Genomic DNA, 19284 nt, shown 5'->3' on the forward strand with positions numbered 1-19284 from the left:
CGCCATATTATTTTTTCGAGGGTCAGCCTTCTCGACCAATCACGTTCCTCACATGTTGTCATGGAAACGACAGGTCTCTGTCATTGGTTAGCTGTGAAAAAGGTGCTTGACGTAGGGCTTTTTTTTCAGAAAAGTGAAACTTTTTTCAACCCAAAAAGACGCTCTGAGCTGCAGAAAAAGATTAGGATTATAATGTAAAACAGACGCTAGCAGCTTCAAAAAAGAAGTCAAGTGTGAACACAGCCTTATGATGCTTTTTTAGAGCTTGTCTTTTTTTACTGTTAGAGAAGCCAAGAAAGTCTTAAATAACTTTTTTTTTTAAATAAAGTGGAAGGTTTTGGAATGACAAAGGAATTTACAGTACATTTTTGAACAGAGAACTATTTGGTAAAAGGTTTTCTTATAAGTCATTCACTTGCAAAATAACTTACAGGAATCATGAGTTGACTTAGTTTTTTAGGAATTGCATTAGGAATACATTTTTTTATAATTAAATTGTGAAAGCGTATCGCCCCCGCATCATGGTAATTGCCTGCATTTTTTTTCTATGTAAGATTTAAAAAGTGTAAATGTAGAATCTGCCTGAAGCCAGACATTTCTTAACGAAAAATGATCTGCCACGTATCACTGTCTCTGTTCAGACAAGAAATCTAAGTTTAGCCAGAGGGCTAATGCTGTGGAACAAGTTGACAGGCCAAGATTGTTCAGCCCCACCTATAATGCATGTGAGTGTATCGCGACCAGCCTGTGTCGGAAATCCGATCTTTTGCGAGTAAAGCAGAGCACAGCCTCAGGGGCAACAGGTGCATTATGGGGGAAAGACTTGTCTAGCACAATCCAGTGTTTTCTTTTTCCAAGTACATTTAAAAAAAAAATTATGTTTAATAAAAAATATTGCATTTAACAATTTAAACCACTTTGTGTATTGTTTTTGTACATGTTATTCTAAAATGTGATTATTACTTCATTCCAGTTAGTAATAAGAAAACAAAATGTGTCTTTTCTGGATGCTTTTCTCTCAAAGTTAAATAAAAGAAACGCCACTTTTAAAACTTTGCCTATTCGGATGTCTAATTTCTTTTAATTTACATGACTGAGCTGATCTTTATGTGTGCCTGTCATCTGCTTCTGTCACATGTTAAATGCACACACTGCTACAAACATTTGATCCGTTCTAAAAGTCTTTTGTTGATTTTATTACGTCTGACTGTTGCTTTCTTCTCGCACTATTTATTCGAATGAAGTGCGGAAACAGGAAATAACAAACAATGCAGACTAAAGATTGATTGACAGGTCGGGGCCTCTGCATGCCCTCTATGTCATTTCTACCCCAGTAAGTCACTTCCATATGGACCCCAGTCAGAGGTACAGACACGCAGACACACACAGGGGGTCAGTGACCCAAAACAAGCTCCACCCATGGTAAGATAGCTCGGCATCTGTCAGTGAGGGCTGTATGAGAAAAATTCTCATAGAAAATGTAAACTTGTTTTTTTCTTGGCAACACTATACAATAATATAGTATTTGTTTGTATTTGAGTAACTACATTAGTAATTAGGAACTGCCAATAAATAATAAAAATAATAATTGTTTATTTCATCATTTCCAAAGTAAAAAGTATCTGTTAACATTAGTTGAGCACAATGAACTAACATGAGCAAGAAATGAACAATTGTTTTGTATTTACGAACATAAACAAAGATTAGTAAATGCTCTAAAATGATCTTGTTCATTGTAAGCAAATGCATTAACTAATGTACTGTATATAATCATATTGTAAAGTGTTAGGAATTTCTTGAGGACCAAGATGCTTTCATTGCAATAACTTGTTCTCTAATCCACACAGGAACAGTATTTGTTTTACTATTTGTTCACTCACATAAAGTGAATAAAGAAATGTGCAATGGAATGTTATTTGTCTGGAACTAAAGTTGGTCATTTTTTAATCAATGCTTTCATTTAGAGGAGAACAATTTTAGCGAGAATTCTAAAGACTTGCTTTAACTCCACACACAATTATTCTTTTCAAAGAAAGAAGATATCAGTGACCTTGCACTCCACCCTGAAGATGCTCCATTCAAAGATTTCAGAATCTGGGCAGGTTCTTGAAAGAGCTAAATAAAGGAGAGGTTGTTACTGTTATCCAACTCAGCACCCAGACGAGATCCACTAAATCCTGATAATGTCATTTAGACCATTTTATCAAGAACTAAAATATATAAAATGTATATAGAGAGATGTTTTTATCTGTGTACTAGTTCATGACTTGCATTCTGTCAATTTTGCTCTTGAGTTAACACTTGCAGGCTCCATGGCCCATCATCTGACCAATGCGACAACACAATTCACTTAACATCTTCCACTTTTAACCCCACCATTACTTACCCACTTCTCTTGTCCACAGATAACAGTGTAGAGGATCCCTCAAGATGAAAACAACACATTGCACTTTGAAAAGGGTGTTGCTTCCAAATACAGTCCAGGCTCTCACATCAATGCACAAGGAAAAGATTTAACCAGTTTATGTTTTTTAGTTATCCAACATTTCTGCAACACAATACTAATGTTTCATAAAATGTTTTATAATATATACTGTATATATAAATATATATTATTTTTAACAGTATCATTTATTATTATCAAAATAATAATAATTAAGGAGAAGTTTCCCCCAAAATTGTAATTGTTTATTTACATTTAATTACTGTCATGTCGTTACAAAACCTGAATGACTATTTCTTTGGGGAAAGGAAGATATTTCTTAGAATGTTGTTAACCAAACTGTTTTGGTTTATAATTATATACAAATACATATTCAGCTTCTGAAAAACAAAATGATGACCGTTTTAGCTTTAACAAATAAAATATTCATTTCTGAAGCTGCTTTTTGTCATGTTTTGGTTATAAATTATATTTTTGGGGCCAAATTTTACGTGAGATTAATCAGATTAATTAATCGGCACCCCATTTAATTAATTACATTACATTTTTTAATTGCTTGAGAGCCCATATATATATATATATATATATATACTATTATATATATATATATATATACACATATACATTCTTTTATAATTTACCCAGTATGACTCTTTCTTCTGCAGAATACAAAAGAAGATATTTTGAAGCATGTTAGTAACCAAACAACACTGGCCCCTATTGACTTCTAAGGTATCTCAAAATACCCTCATTTGTGTTCCACAAAAGAGTCATATTCAGGTTTTGAACATGAGTGGCTAAATGATGACAGTATCGTGTCACGTGGACTACTTTAATGGTTGAACAAGTCAAAATAAAATTAAACACAAGGTTACAAAAAAGTAAAAGCTGATACATTTATTGATGAATTAGAGCTGTAAATTTTGCGTTGACTTGGCTGCAACGCAGCAATTCCAAATTAAATTGCACATGCTTTAGAAAACAAATAAACATATAACAAGCGTTCAGTAGTCCATCTGTTTGACCTGCGTTATCTCTATTAAAACATAACGTACCAAAAATGAAAATTTACCGCAACTGTCCTATAAACATATTATACACTTGCAACAAGACAAACGCCAATAAATGTAAACTGCTGTATACCTCGTAACCTTCAACCGTAGTCTTTAACCGTATAAATCAAGCCTGTTACTTTTGTCTTGGCAGCAGGAGTCGTGAGCTGTACTGGCCAGAAAGGTTCACTTGGCTGCATCAAGTGTGTTGCGGAAGTGATGCATCATTCATTGGCTGGCAGCCAGTCACTGTTGGAAACAGCGCCTTCAGTCTGATGCATTTGTAGCACAGCACCTTACTAAGAAGGGTCATTCACACCACTATAAATAAAGTATTAACGGTCACTTTCAGCTTTCAGCGGGAGCCGGTGTTTACACCGTAAGCTAGGCATTGTGATATTTCATCGCCGCTGCTAACCTACGCTAAATGACAATGTCAGTTTCGCTGTAAACACAATTTACGTTGTAAACTCGTCAGCAAGATATTTACAAGGTTGTTTATGACGTTTTTCAAACTGTGTAAGGTTTCGTGATTTGTTAATCAACAGAATTTTATTGGATGTAATCCTTCTAGTGTTAACATAAATGATGTGCAGGTCTTTCCCACCGCGACAGAGTTGCTTTTAGCATGTGGACATTTCATTACATCGAATCGGTCATTTTCTATTTGGGCGGTATACATTTGCGTTCATTTGAATTTACTTTTTTCCTATGATCATCAAAGAGTGTATAAAGAGCAAATAATAAGAGAACAACCATAAAAAGTAGGCTAGTTGTCTTTTCAACAATGGTCGCCTACATATATAGCTTAACACGGTTGTTGTACCATCTGAGATAGCAGCAGTTCTGAGCCACTTCTGAATCGATGATACCGAAAACAACAGTAACAAAACTGCCCATATATCAGCTCTTAATATATAATTTCGTCTACAATTCTTTTGGACGTTTTAGCGCCCCTTTCGAAAAAGCTACACTTCAAAAAGTTCTACACCATACGCATCCAGGTACAAAAAAAGCAACGTAATTCAAAGTGTAATAAAAATAAGGGTAGAGTGTAAATATATATTCATATTTATACATTTCTAGCTGTATTTACAAGACTGTCAGTCAGATGTGTGCCGTGGTTAAAATTCATCTGGGCAGAGCATTTATAGTGAAGAATTTGGTCTGAGCAACAACATAAGAAACATCGACGTTCACCTCCAATGGAAAAAAATCGAAACCTCCAAACATCCCACAATCTGTGCCACTATTACAGTCATTCTTTTAGGTCTTCTGTACTGCCAGTCACAAATTGTATATGGAAAAGTCTTCACGAATGCGTACGCACCACTCTTTGCTCAAGTGCCCTATAGCTTTATAACAACAGGTAAAATGGGGTCTGTAGGTGTCCGGTTTGTTCTCTTCCAGACACATAAATACACAATCTCCATGCCAAGCGCTTCCACGCCTGGCAACTCTGTAGTGTGCTATGTGGCAAAGCTTTATCTCCAGGAGTTCATGGGCTTAGTCCAGCCAGGTAGCACACTGAAGAGTACTGAGTTAAGGGTGGAAGGTGAGGGAGCTCAGCGCTTCTTAAACGGCACTCCGCGGTTTGGGTGTGGGGGAAATTTGGGCAGGCAGGGTTCATCGGCGCTGGGGTCGTGGGAGAACACAGAGTCTTCACCTGAAGAGCAGGTGGAGCTGCGCGTGTCGGGGAAATTTGGAGAAAATTGGTCCAGGGATAAAGACAGGTCCAGATACTCCTTAAAATGACAAAGCACAAAACTGCATTTACATTTGAATACTCTTGTTGATAATCAGGTAAATTACCAAATATCTCTCTTACAACAGGTAAAAAATGCCTAAAATATATACTCCCAAACCACTACCAAAAATATAAAACCAATCCAAGGACGTTTTGATGAGTGATCGGTTTAAGTGATGTCAGCCCGTAGCCCCACCCACCATGCAATCTCATTGGTTCAAAATGCCAAATATTATACAGCAGATTCTGGGGCCAGATTCACGAAACTGTTCTTAAAACAAAATAAGATTGTTTTAAGATAAATTATAGGAAGCTCGCAAGAATGTTCCTTCTTACGAAGTTCTTAAATATTTTCTTAAGAACAATCTTCATTTTTCTCATAAGAATAAAATGATGTATGCTTTGTTAAGCAATCTTGAGAAATTCACTGAGAACTGCCTTAAGAGGTGTTTTCGGGAATACAAAACTTTTTTCTTAAAATACAGTTTAAGAAAAAATATGGCAGTTAAGAAGAATTTTTTTCTTAAGAATGTTTTGTGAATCTTCCCCTGATTAGCATTTTTCTTAACTGACAATTTGACAAATATTTGTTGCTGGAAACTTTGTATTGCGCCTAAATAAGATATAACGCAAGATGCGAGATCAAAGCCTTGAAATTGGCATCAAAACATTCCAAAATCTAATCGTGTGAAAACCTATTTAAAATTCCTGAGAATACATTTTGTAAAACAAAAACTGCTGCGAAATCTTGCATGAAATGTAACTATTTTCATTTAACGTAACATTTATAGTAAAATCTTTACGATGTCTTAAAAATCTGATTTGTGCATTCGAAAGAGTTTAATGCAGTTTCTGCATGCACTCACCTGATTGGATGTCATAGAGAGGGTGCGGTCTAGATCTTCCACCAGCTGTTTAAAAGTGGGTCTCTGAGACGGAACGGCATGCCAACAATCTCTCATCATCATATACCTGCGAACAAACAAACAGTTACTATCACGTTCCAAGATCTCTAAAACACTGACCGATACAGCTGAAACAATCAGGACTCTTACAGTTCATGGGTGCATGTGGAGGGGCGGTCCATACGATGACCTTCCTTCAGCAGTTTAAACAGTTCCTCTACAGGCACACCTGGATACGGCGAGCCGCCGAGAGTAAAGATCTCCCAAAGCAACACCCCAAACGACCACCTAACACACAAACACACCATCAGACTGAGCAACAGTATTCAGCACTGCTAAGCAAGCTTCTTTTAGAATACAAATAAACATACACATCACTCTGGTGGGCGTAAATGCGGTCGAACAGAGCTTCAGGTGCCATCCATTTAACAGGCAAACGTCCCTGTGAACAACACAAACACAATATTACTACATTTGTCATCATGTTCAGTACAACAGAACAATTGCGAGTTACTGTAAATATAAAAAAGCATCACAGGGTTTTATGATAAACGCAGAGAAAGAAACTAGAGACTTGCTGTACAACACACAATGTTTTCTGGCTATGACTCTTACATTGGTGGTCTTCTTGTAGTAATCAATATGATGAATGTCTCGAGCAAGGCCGAAGTCTGCTATCTTCATGACGTTATCTTCGGTTACCAGGACATTACGGGCAGCCAAGTCTCTATGAATACACTAAAGAGCAAACGCACACAGACACACACTATTTAAGGGAACAGTCCAGACAAAGACATGCCTCAAAACCAACTCTTAAGAAAAGATTCACAGCAGACACCTATTTATTCTTTACTATTACTATTTTCTACATTTGTAGTAGTTTAGTCGACTGAGGTCAAACTTTACAACTAGGGCTGTCAAACGATTAATCGTGATAAAAGTTTGTGTTTACATAATGTGTGTCTGTGTAATGTGCATATCAATTTCGTGTTTATAAAACATACATGCGTGCATATATTTAAGAAGAATATAAAGTATAAAAATTACTAAATGTATATATAACTTAAATTACTGGGAAATATATCTAAATGTTAGTTAAATATACTGTATATACACATGTATGTGTTTGTGTTTATAGATACAAAATGAATATGCACAGTACACAGACATATTTGATTATGTAATACACAAACATTTATTCTGGATGCGATTAATCGTTTGACAGCCCTATTTACAACACTAGGTAATAATGATAAACATTCTTTTGCTACAGCATATATTAATCTACATGAATGTTATTTTATAAATAAAATATTGTTGTGTTCATTCTTGTTTATGCATAAAACATGATTTATGTACACAATTATATTATTATATACAATATTATATTTAATATATTATATTAAAGCAGTATACATTAACATGTAACATTAATGCTTATTAATACAATTTGAGAATCTTGTCAGCATTTAGATGTTAAAATAATAAGTCAAGTAATCATGTTTGATGGGTACAGATTACACCCAGATATGCCCACCTTCTTGGATGCCAGGTATTCCATGCCACGTGCCACCTGATACGCACAAGAAACCAAGTCTTTGACTGACATGTGCTCCACGGGCACCTGATCAGGGTTATAGCAGTACTCCATTCCAGGAGGACGGCGGGCACGCAGGTATTCTCGCAGGTTACCCTTCTCTGCAAACTCCACAATGACGTACAATGGACCTGAAAGCAGAAGTATACAAAGAATTAAGTCGCAAACTAAACACAATGAATTGACAAAGTAAGTGGTTTTTCTTTACTAAAACCAATGGCCATAACTAGAGAATGGTGGTGATGACCAATACAATATCAATAAAATGCAATATATAAAAAAAGGCAAATGTGACGTACATGACACATATTATAAAATGCTCAATACTGACTCTCTAAATGTCTCCGTTCCCCCATTTGTCTTTCTGCCTCCTCCCTCACTCACCATCTTGTGTGCAGGCTCCCAGCAGATTGATGATGTTCTTGTGTTTGCCAATAATCTTCATCATTTCCATCTCAGAGATGAGGTCTGACAGGTCCTTCTCTGTGGCGTCGGCTAAAAAAAGCAATATTGATGAACGCACAGATCTTAATATGACAGGTCACGGAACCTTCAACCTCCAAGCCATGAAAGATAAATAGCTTACGAGGTGATGGACCATTCAGATAGATAATATATACACATATACTGTATATTGCTGATGTCTGGTCATTCGCTCGCTGAAGAGGCGAGAGGGAAAAGAGAGGATCTAAGCCAGAATAAACACGCTTCGGTACGGTATGTGACACGAGAGCTCGATTAACACGCTTCGGAGTGGAGGTGGAAAAGACGAGAGCTCAGTAGACCATCAGATTCCTCATGGGACACAGAATTCCAAGCAGAGTTGGTTGCCGATTTTCTAGGGCTGTGATGATATATATCGCGATTCACACCAATCGTACCTCTCTAGGACGATTCTGTGTTTTATGCACGGCTCTTCCGTGAACTACGGCTCTTTGATCACTACGAGATTGAATCTTTATAACGTGCATTTGAAAAAGCAACTCTCGTCAAACATCATCATTATAAATATACTTTATTATCATGAAAATACCTGGAAAGGTTTGAAGAACAGCGATAGAATATGACCGTTGGCATTTTCTGGAACTACAGGTGCGTCCCAAATCGCGCACTTATACACTATTCTATGCCGTTTTGTAGTATTAATAGTGTGAGTAGTGCATTCACATTGAAAATTCATAAAAAAGAAGTGCACTTTAAGTACCCAGATGATGCACTTTTTCAACTGAAAACATGAAGTGTGGAACTGTGGACACGTCACGCATTCAACGGTCGCAGTTTCGCTTACGTAGCGGAAGGGAGGCGTGGCTATCAGACGCTGCTCGAACGAAACTCTCCTGCAGAGTGATAACGCTTCAATCTGATGTTGCTGGGCAAAACAGCTACATTCAATGTACAATGCACAAATTTATTTTATTCACGCGCATTGTGCGATTGACATCGTCTGGGAAACCGGTATACTTCCGGTTAGTATAAAACCGTTTAGTGTTCCACTTGGGATGATACTACCCTTCTAAAATTCATACAACTACATGGTTGAGTGCATAGTGCATAGTTTAAGTGCATAGTATGTCATTTGGGCCACAGCCTACGTTTGTAAATCGTTCTGCGCGAGAGCGCCCTCTGGCTTTCGGATGTGACGGCATTTAACCGTAATTCATTGAGAAACTGAGCATAAAAAATACATGATATATCGTCCCAGCCATGTTTTTCGATGCTACAGTCACATAGAAAGTTGAAAATAAGTGGGCACTTACATTTAAGCATCTTGACAGCCACTTTGGTGACACGGTTGAGTTTGTCTTTGTCCATCCCCTGAGCCTCGGCCATCATCACCTGCCCAAAGCAGCCCTCTCCCAACGGCTTCCCAAGAACCAGCCTGAGACGAACATTTAACATTCACATTACATTTAGGGCTGGTTTCCCGGACGGGGTTTTAGCCTAATCCCAGACTACTTTATAAATGAGTGGCATCTTGATCGAAAACAACTTGCACTTGCATATCTTAAAATATATCAGTGCGATTGTTTTGTCTCAAGATGCACACTGTAATGTTTGTTTGTAAAGCATGTTTTTAAAAACGCCGTAAATATCCTAATTTAACTAAGGCCTAGTCCTGGTTTAGGATAATCCCTGTCCGGGAAACCGCCCCTCAGTCATTTAGCAGACGCTTTAATCCAAAGCGATTTACAGAGAGTTCAGGGAGCGATAAGCGATTTGTCATACAACTGAACAAACAATATTAACCATCGGCTTAGATAAAGGCTGCGATTGTTTTGAACCAGTTAATCGAACTAGAACTTAAGTCTTGCCATTTCGGAATTGGTTGTTCAAGGCTGAGATTCCAAAACGTGTTCATTTTTACCTGTCTCTGGGAACCTCCCAGCGTGGGTCCTGAGGCAGTTCATATTCAGAGACCCCTGAGAGCATCGGGGAGCCACTGGAAGAGAGACGGGAGGGCCGGACCAGCATCCCTCCAGAGGAGCTGGAATCTACAGACACCTGCACACAAACACTTCGACCTTACTCTCCATACAGCACTGCACTATAAAACCATGTGAGCAAACGATGAGTGCGTGTCTGTGACTTTCTTAGGGTGTATGATGATGCAGCTGCCTTAGTGACCAAAAGATGATGTAAACCATCAAGATATGAGGTGTATGGTACACAATTATTTGGCCTAACCGCAAACCACAGAATATCAGGGAATATGGGTTTTATTTTAATATACAAAAAACACACAGATAAACAAGAGCTCACAGGAAATAAAGCAAACACTTACAACAATTTTCTGTTAATAATATTCGTTGATCCTCTTGAGGTAAAATATTGTCATTCTTAATGTAGTCATATAAAAATAGTCATGACTGAAAAATGGACAGTCTTTGCACATTTTTTGACAGCCTCCTTAAATTCTCCTCAAAGCTGACCTTTAGTTAATACTAAAAAAAAACCAATACAACATGTATACAATTTTTTATGCATCTTCAAAAAGAAATCTGAATAAAGAGCAAAGATGTGGATTGTCCAAAGTGTATGAGGTCTTTTCTGTGATTGACCGCGTTTACATGGACAACAATAATCCGATATTAACACGATACTCTGATTCGCACTATTACCGGCGCGTAGGAACTTTCGCGGCACTTTGCGACAGGTTACACACGCACGGCAGTGGACAGCCGTTTCGTTTTACGGCAAACAACATGGCTTCAAGCAAGAAAGCACATTTTTGGTCCGAACGGGAAACAAGATGCCAACAATTCAAGAAAATAAATGAAACCCCCAAAACTGTATGTGGTACCATGGTGAAGACGAACTGTTTGTTGATACATGAAATTATGGAGGGAACGTCAAACGGCGTCGCTTAGTTCGATTAATGGCATACGTCATTACGTCCCTATGTAGTGTAACATGTAAAACGGGAACATGAAAGGTATATTCTTAAAGCAACTCATGTAAACACCTTAATTTTACTCAGAATAAGGCAAATAATTCGATTACTGACGTCCATGTAAACGTGGTCATTGAGGTCCAAATCATTCAACAGCATTTGTGGCACAACCAACAATCCTTTAAAATGAAAATTCTGTCATCATTTAATCACCCTCTTGTCATTTCAAACCTGTATGACTTTCTTCCTTCTGCAGAACACAAAAGAAGATATTTTCAATAATGTTGGCAACCAAACAACGTCGGTACTCATTCACTTCTGTTGTATGTAGTGTTGTTTTTGGCGGCCTGCTTTAATTTTAGTTTTAGTCTAGTCTTTGTGTCAAGCTGTCATTTTAGTTTTTATTCATTTTAGTCACGTTCATACTCTTTGTAGTCTAGTCAAGTTTCAGTCGACTAAAAGTCTGAGCATTTTAATTTTATTTTAGTCAGAATTATCCATGACTATTTTCATCTAGTTTTAGTCGACGAAAACTGATGACATTTACTCTAGTTTTAGTCAATGAAAATTGTATTTTAGTCTCTTTTTAGTAATGCAATTCTATTTAACCCAGTCAATATAGTATAAGTACCTAGTAGTATAGACAAAACCAAAATTTGATTTTAGCCAAACCCATTACAAACAAGGTTATCTTATTATATTATTGTTACCTTATAGACTCAAGAATACATCCATGGAAGACGCTCTGATTTGAATTTACAGCCATCGGTCCCTTTCTCTGTGTCAGACTTAACTTTGTTTGTTGTCGTTTACGCTAACTCACCGCAGCTGCATCTTCTAAATAATGCCGCGAGCGGGGCTTGAGGAAGTGACATCGCCTGTGTCTGTGTAGTGCGACCTGATGCAGCCCCTGAAGTGAGACTCAGGAAACAGAAATACTGCAAAATAATAACGCGACTAAACGAGACGAAATAACGTTATAACATTTCGTCTTGTTTTGGTCAATGAAAATGAAGAGACATTTTAGCATAGTTTTTATTTTGTAAACCACATTTGTGACCCTGGATCACAAAACCAGTCTTAAGTAGCACGGGAACATTTTTAGTAAAAGACAAAAATACATTGTGTGGGTCAAAATTATCGATTTTTCTTTTATGCCAAAAATCATTAGGATATTAAGTAAAGATCATGTTCCATGAAGATATTTTGTAAATTTCCTTCCTTAAATATATAAAAACTTCATTTTTGTGAGTGGATGGTCTGCCACAGTGCTCCTGATTAACAATTTCAAAGGCAATTTTCTCAATATTTTGATTTTTTTGCGCTCTCAGATTCCAGAGTTTTAAACGGTTGTATCTCAGCCAGATATTGTCCTATTCTAACAACTCATGTATCTATAGAAAGTGTATTTATTCAGCTTTCAGATTATGTAAAAATCTCAATTTCGAAAAATTGACCCATAAGACTGGTTTTGTTGTCCAGGGTCACATTTAGTCTCGTTTTTATTCGTCAACAAAATTGCATTATACATTTAATTATAGTCATCGTCACATGACCAGCATTTACGTTGCGTCTCGTCTCGTTTTCGTCACGTGATAAAGGTGCGTTGACGACGATATTTAGTCATAATTTTCGTTGACGAATGCAACACTAGTTGTATGGACACAAAACCAATGCGAGTGAATGGTACCGCTGCTTTTCGGTTACCAACATTCTTTAAAATATCTTCTTTGTGTGTTCGGCAGATGAAAGTATGTCAGTAAATCAAGTCAGTCAGTAAATGACGACAGAATTTTCATTTTTGGGTGAACTATCCCTGTCATAACTTAATAAAAATCTAGAAACGTTTCATCATTTTTGGCTAAAAAGAACTAAATATAAATAAAACTGCATGACTGTCCTGCACTGAGCATGGCCTCTTTTTTTCTAATGAAAATATGTAAAACAACACAAGTCTACAATATCCCAACAACTCTAATATCCGACTAACAAAGAGCTGTTGAGAAAAGATTTGAGTTTGTGTTTAGTGGTAAAGATATCAAACCCCCTATCTACTTTCTGTTACCTGTCTACGCAGGGGGATGCTCTTAGCCAGCTTGTGGACAGCCAGCTGGCCGTTGAAGTCACTTTTCTTGGCCGAGCTGTGCATTTTGGCCAACACGGCAATTACCACCATCACGCAGATGAGAAAAAAGCCCACGCAGTAGATCAGCACCTCCAGGTAGGTCTGGTTGTGCTGTGGACCTGGGGGAGGATCTAGATTTGGAAAGAGATGCACGGTGGCAGAAAGGAATGAGCTTGCTGAAAATGATTTATTTCTTTAATAATTTTGCTTTCCCGTCTGTGGCCTTAATTTTGATTGTAATCTCTCTTGTTCATTACTTTAAGAAAAACTCATTTTTCTCATTTCATTCCATGGGCGTGTGATATACACAACATTTTCATTACTTTTCATAAAAAAATTGCATGTACGCTGCTCACAAAAATCTGAGGTTTATTCCTATGGGATGTTTTGTAAAGCTTGCCTTAGTGAACAACATGAACCAAAAGGGCCAGAGCTTAGCAAAAGGTTAACAGTTGCATGTTACTAGTAAAAGTAAATGCTTGAGCCCTTACTTTGCAAGGCTTGGCTCAATTTTAGTTTTTACATAAACCTGTATATTCATCTGCGATTTAAAAATTGCATGCACACACAAACAAAGAAAAAATGAAAACGCACAAATCTGGAGAAGTTGTTCACGTGACCAGCACATTGCATGCAACACAACCTGCTTTTGTAGCGTCATAATTACTTCTTTCATGGATCGAGTTTCTCGGCACATTCTTTTGCTTATGTGAGCAGTGAGAGAAGAAAACCACAGCTCATGATACTTGGCAGCTCTCGCTTTTAAATGAGGCCAAAAAATAGCTTTATGTAAACTATATTTGCAACACAAATAGAAATGTAAATGGAGAAGAATGGCTGGGTGGGTAGACAATATCTGAGAGGTTGTGGGTGGGAGTATAAATGGAGAGCGAGGTTATGTGGGTAAAATTACATGAGAAGTCTAGGAGAATAAGGATATTTCCAAAGCTATTTGGTTGCTGTTTGTCAACCCCCTGGCTTATGATACTGGGTTGCATTCATTCACACAATTCACGCACACAAAAGATGTTATTGTGTATACATTTTCACACAGAAAAAATCAATACACAGGCAAATGCATCACATTGATAAATGATTCATCTTTAAAACACAACATAACACATACGAGTGTGGATATGAGATTGTGTGTAACAACACGCTGCCTGTGTTTCTTCTTGCAGAATGTGAACAGAATTACCATTCAACAGTAAGAATGATGCATAATTCTCATTCCTAATGTTGAACGTCTCAACATTACCGACCAACTTTGGACAAGCATCTTGATAAACTCGATCTATTCCAAAACCGAACAGATTCGTCCTTTAGGTAAGGTGTATATCGGTTCTGGCCCAAAGAGGAAATGACATCAGCGGAGTGCTTATATTTCATGTCATTCTCTTTGGGATGCGTGTCCAATGTTGAGGCGTGAAGAAATGTTAATTGGAAATGGGTTAATGTTGAAAAACTAGAAAAAGCATTTTGTAATGTACAAGTACCGTTACAATGGAAACAAAGCTTTGCCAAACCACTGGCCACAATGAGTCACACGCTGTTTGCAGAAAAATGAGGCAGTTGCAAAATATCATTGGAATTTTTGCCAAATGTGACCTTGTGGAAAAGATTCAATTGTTGCGTACAGCTTGTTTTGGTGAGACTATGTGAGGTTTGACTTTGCTCTGATTCCCCGTTTCTAAACAAAGAGATGAAACATGTCACTCCAACATGTTTCAACCAACATTTAACGGAAGAAGAGCAGAAACACAACAGGGGTTGAAAAATAGTGCAGTTCACAAAGTTTGCATTGTCATTTGCTATAGACAGTATAAACAGTAAAGCTGGTGTCTGCTAGCGCTGACAATGTCTAAAGCACATTTCCACACCGTATGGAAACCACTGCACTAAATTCAACCCGCAGCGTGATCTGCCGCAGTTAGACAGAAAGAAACCATCAACCGAAAGAACCAAAGATACCTTTATAGACAGTCAACCATGCAGAATGATGGGAGTGGCCGATAGAATTCCCAGCCAAGCAGGTGTACTCCCCAGCATCCTCTAAAGTCACATTCTTGATCTGCAGTAGCTCCATCTCCTTATCCGTGGTGTTGACGCCTGCCGTCTAGAGAAAAGAACCACAGGATGAAGCCGGAGAGCTCCGGGAAAAACCCACCGGAGGAGAGAAAAGGCCAGATTTCCGATAGAGAGTGGCGAGGCTTTGATCGAGTTAGATGGGCGAAAAGAAAGTTGCCGATACTGGAGAAACCCCCTAAAACAAGATCCTTCACCGTCCCTAGAGAAAACAAGACCGTTCCTGGACCGATCGATGACCCTGATAATAGATTTGTGGTTAGCTGGAGAACGGAGCGCACGGCTCCGCCTGCTAAAGACCCAACACCTGAGGACAAGACATCAGAGAGGAGGGTGACGTCCACCCCCTTCGCCACCCTATAGAATCCATCTCCACATGCACAAGATGGGCCACATGGAATATTACCAGCAGAGACTGTAAACTAAGAATGACTTTTACATACATGTGCACACTGTAAACACAAATTTAGAATAAGAAGTATTGATCATTAGATATTAGATCATTAGAAAGAAAATAAGAGGAAAAATTGTGTCGTACTAGAGCAACTATACAAAATCCCTAGTACAGACTTAATACTCAAATCGAGTAGTGACAGCAAAGTTGCACTGAAAATATTGCTGTGCACCTATTATCGTTTATAAGACGCAGAATTCTGGTTCGCTAATAAGCCATAAAAAGCGATTTTTCTTTACTACATAAGTAAATGACCAACATTTAACCAACACCACTGGCATTCGTATATCATATTTGAATATTAGTGACTGTCACAATCTATGCATCTACACATAGATACATTTTGCGTTTGCTTTTGAAAATAATCCCGAATATACGTTATAGCCCAATAATGTAATTTGTTTGCATTTCAATTGTTAGGCTCTCCATTAGTCGTAACAGTAGAATGTTTTACTCAATACGACCAATAAATACATGCAAGAACTGTGTGTGGAGTTCTTTGGTAAATATTTAGAAATAATTGAAGTGATTAGTCGCAACTAATCGTATGCAAAAACTTTTTTGTTTACATAATACATGTGTGTGTGTGTACTGTGTATGATAATTATGTATATATAAATACACACACACATGCATGTATTATTTTAATACATATTTATATATCATTTATATTATGTATAAATATGTAATTTTTCTTTAAATTATACATGCACGTAAGTATTATATATTTATACATTAAATATTTATATAAAATAAAAATTCTACATGAATATAAAAATGTATACACGTGTAAATATTTCTTTAATATATACATGTATGAGTTTGTGTGTATTTATATATACATAATTATCACAGTACACACACACATGTATTATGTAAAAAAACCTTTAATTTTGCATACGATTAGTCGCCATTAATCACTTGACGGCCCTAGTTTTATTTTACACTATGATTACTTGATATATTCTGTACATTTTTCCAAATGCCTACACTACTGGTAGATACTTTAACAACTTCAAGCTTTTTACATAATGAGTATATAAAACTAATGTTATAAATATCGCCCACATGTTACTAAGCGCTTGAATTCAATTTCCTAATTCTTGTATCAATATAAAAGAAGAATTTTTCACATATTTGTTTTTGCTATATCAAACCTGATATTGAAAAGAGTGGACATTTTCTGTTATTGGTAAGAACAAATAACATGTTAGTATTATGCGAGATAAAAAAAGATCTAAAGAATGAAAAGATCACGGACCCAAAGCAGTCAAGTTGTCAGAGGAAAAATATAATTCACCCCTGAGTGAGGTGAAGGAATTTCGACAGGCGCATTTAAGGTGCCGCTGAGAAGCCTTTGAAGGGAAAGAGAGTGTAAGTAATTCTTCAGAGGGCACAAAACACACCCTTATTAGGAGGGCAGAGCGTAGCACAGGCATGGAAAGAAGGAAACTTCCAGTATAAACAAAAGCCAAAATACTTCCAGTTGCTCTGCTGGGATTTTCCATGGCATCATTTACAGCAAAGGGCTCCAGAGAAAACAAGAGACGAGCGAGAGGGCTGATGTGTTAAAGGTCAGCGCGACTGCCTGTACCCCTGTCTAGCCGTATATTATCTGCCCTGACAAGTGTGTTACCTTTAGAGGGCTGTGTAACGGTGAGCCATGCTGATTGGTTGGCTTGGCCTATATAATTGGAAGCTTTACATATATACTCTCCGCTTTCTTCTTCTGTCACGTTGTACAGCATCAAGACCTGTGTGTCCGAGCTGTTGACCCCTGAGTGCTGCGGAGGTCAAACACATGTTACAGGTCAAGCACAAAGTCCAACTTGCATTGCTATTGGTTTCATTGATTCTCACTGGAGGAGGCCACAATGCTCTTGATAGGCCGTTACTGATCTTATGAAATAACTTGGAACAGTCTGCCAATAGCACGGCTTATATTTTCACCAAAAGCTAGTCCTGCTCCATTCAAGGTGTTCCTGTTCACAGAGGTTAAGTAACTTGAAGCGAATTACTTTGGAAAAAAACACCTACATAACAGGAATGATCTACAATAAGAAATAATAATTCACAACTCACGTGTTATGCCCTACAAGGACGTTTTCTTGGTGCAAGAACAAGCATTTGATTTTGTCAAACTGAAATGAATTTTGGTCGATATCAGACTAGCAAAGAAAAACATTTCTTTACCTTTAAGATTCGAACGTAAGGCAGTCCGTCAGGTCCCACTCTGCTGCCGTTGACCTCGATGTGTTTCAGCCACTGGATGTGCGGCTGCGGATCGCTGAAGACTTTACACTCGAACTCCACGTCACTTCCCACCACTGCCGTACGGTTAGCAGGCAACCCGGCTTGAAGAATTGGCCTGTGTGGTGAACGCTCTGTATCACACAAGCATAAACGGTTAGTGAGGTATCAATGGCTATGTTTACATGCACCCATTTTCGTCAATCCGAATGAATTGAATCTGATTGAGATTGTGTGCTGTTTACATGTCCCCTAAATGTTGCAATACGATTAAAAAAATCGTTGACATGTCCATGAAATACATTCTGAACAGAACTACTGCGCAAGCGCACAGCTAGGGTTGCCAGATTCGCATAACAAATCCAGTCCAACGGCCATTCAAAACGATCCAAAAACTAGCTTAGCCCAATTATCAACATCTGATAGAGAACATTATTCCACTTTTAACTCACAAGAAAAAACAACCGCGACAACAGTTTAAAATGTTCCCGAATGACCAAGTACTTGGCAACACTGCGCAAAGGCATCTAACATCTCACTTCGTCTCTGGATGTATAAGTCAATATAGTTAGTATCTACACATTTGCAAAGAAAACAAACTTTCCGAATAACACAATGTTCTTTATTTGCTTAACTCACGAGCCCCGGAGAATCTACAGCGCGTGTCTCCATTCCATTAGTAAAGCGCGTGCCATTGAATGGATAAAACATGTTCTTGTGGTAAGTTTAGTGTTTTTTTTAATATTTGACGTAAACATTAGATCATTAAGACGTATGCAGCACTGCACATGTGCATAAGGTATTTTTTAAATCCAATTAAGAAAATACTCTGATTCAAGCGTTTACATGCTTCATTTTTTCCTCTTGATCGGATTGCTTTCAGTCTTCACCACCCCTTTCAATCCGATCGAAATTTCAATCGTATCAACCTCAATCAGATTGAATAAGGTCTTTACAAGGAGGATTTTCAGTCCGATTGAGCCATAAATCCGTTTACAAGTGGATTGCATATAATCATGGCTAATGGGTGCTGACAAAAGGCTACTTTTAACCCTTTTACTGTCACCGTTCCACTATTGGAACACCTAGGTTTACTTCAATTTTCACAACTAAATCTAAATCTAATCATGACAAACTATATATCATTGGAAAGGTCTAAGACTCTAGAATACATATTTGACCAGTGTTTTACAAAAATAAATTATGTAGGAGTAGTAATTTATTCATTTATAACA

General features: G+C 37.6%; 1 protein-coding gene across 2 annotated transcripts in view; it reads right to left on the reverse strand.

The window, feature by feature from the left end:
* Nucleotides 1–3261: 3261 nt before the first annotated feature.
* fgfr1a (fibroblast growth factor receptor 1a) overlaps nt 3262–19284 on the reverse strand; it is a 54296-nt gene continuing 38273 nt past the window's right edge. The window contains exons 7-18 of one of the 2 annotated variants that reach the window (XM_057356129.1): nt 17993–18183; nt 15232–15376; nt 13201–13391; nt 10110–10246; nt 9502–9623; nt 8129–8239; nt 7685–7875; nt 6763–6885; nt 6519–6589; nt 6298–6435; nt 6109–6214; nt 3262–5240 (exon numbers count right to left, since the gene is read on the reverse strand). In XM_057356129.1, coding sequence (XP_057212112.1) covers nt 5061–5240; nt 6109–6214; nt 6298–6435; nt 6519–6589; nt 6763–6885; nt 7685–7875; nt 8129–8239; nt 9502–9623; nt 10110–10246; nt 13201–13391; nt 15232–15376; nt 17993–18183 — 1706 coding nt within the window. In that variant the 3' untranslated portion in view covers nt 3262–5060. Of the gene's footprint in view, nt 5241–6108; nt 6215–6297; nt 6436–6518; nt 6590–6762; nt 6886–7684; nt 7876–8128; nt 8240–9501; nt 9624–10109; nt 10247–13200; nt 13392–15231; nt 15377–17435; nt 17584–17992; nt 18184–19284 lie in introns of both variants that reach the window. The other variant, XM_057356128.1, reaches the window with a different exon arrangement.

The sequence above is a fragment of the Triplophysa rosa genome, linkage group LG17 (assembly GCF_024868665.1).
Source record: "Triplophysa rosa linkage group LG17, Trosa_1v2, whole genome shotgun sequence".
NCBI classification, from domain to species: Eukaryota; Metazoa; Chordata; class Actinopteri; order Cypriniformes; family Nemacheilidae; genus Triplophysa; species Triplophysa rosa.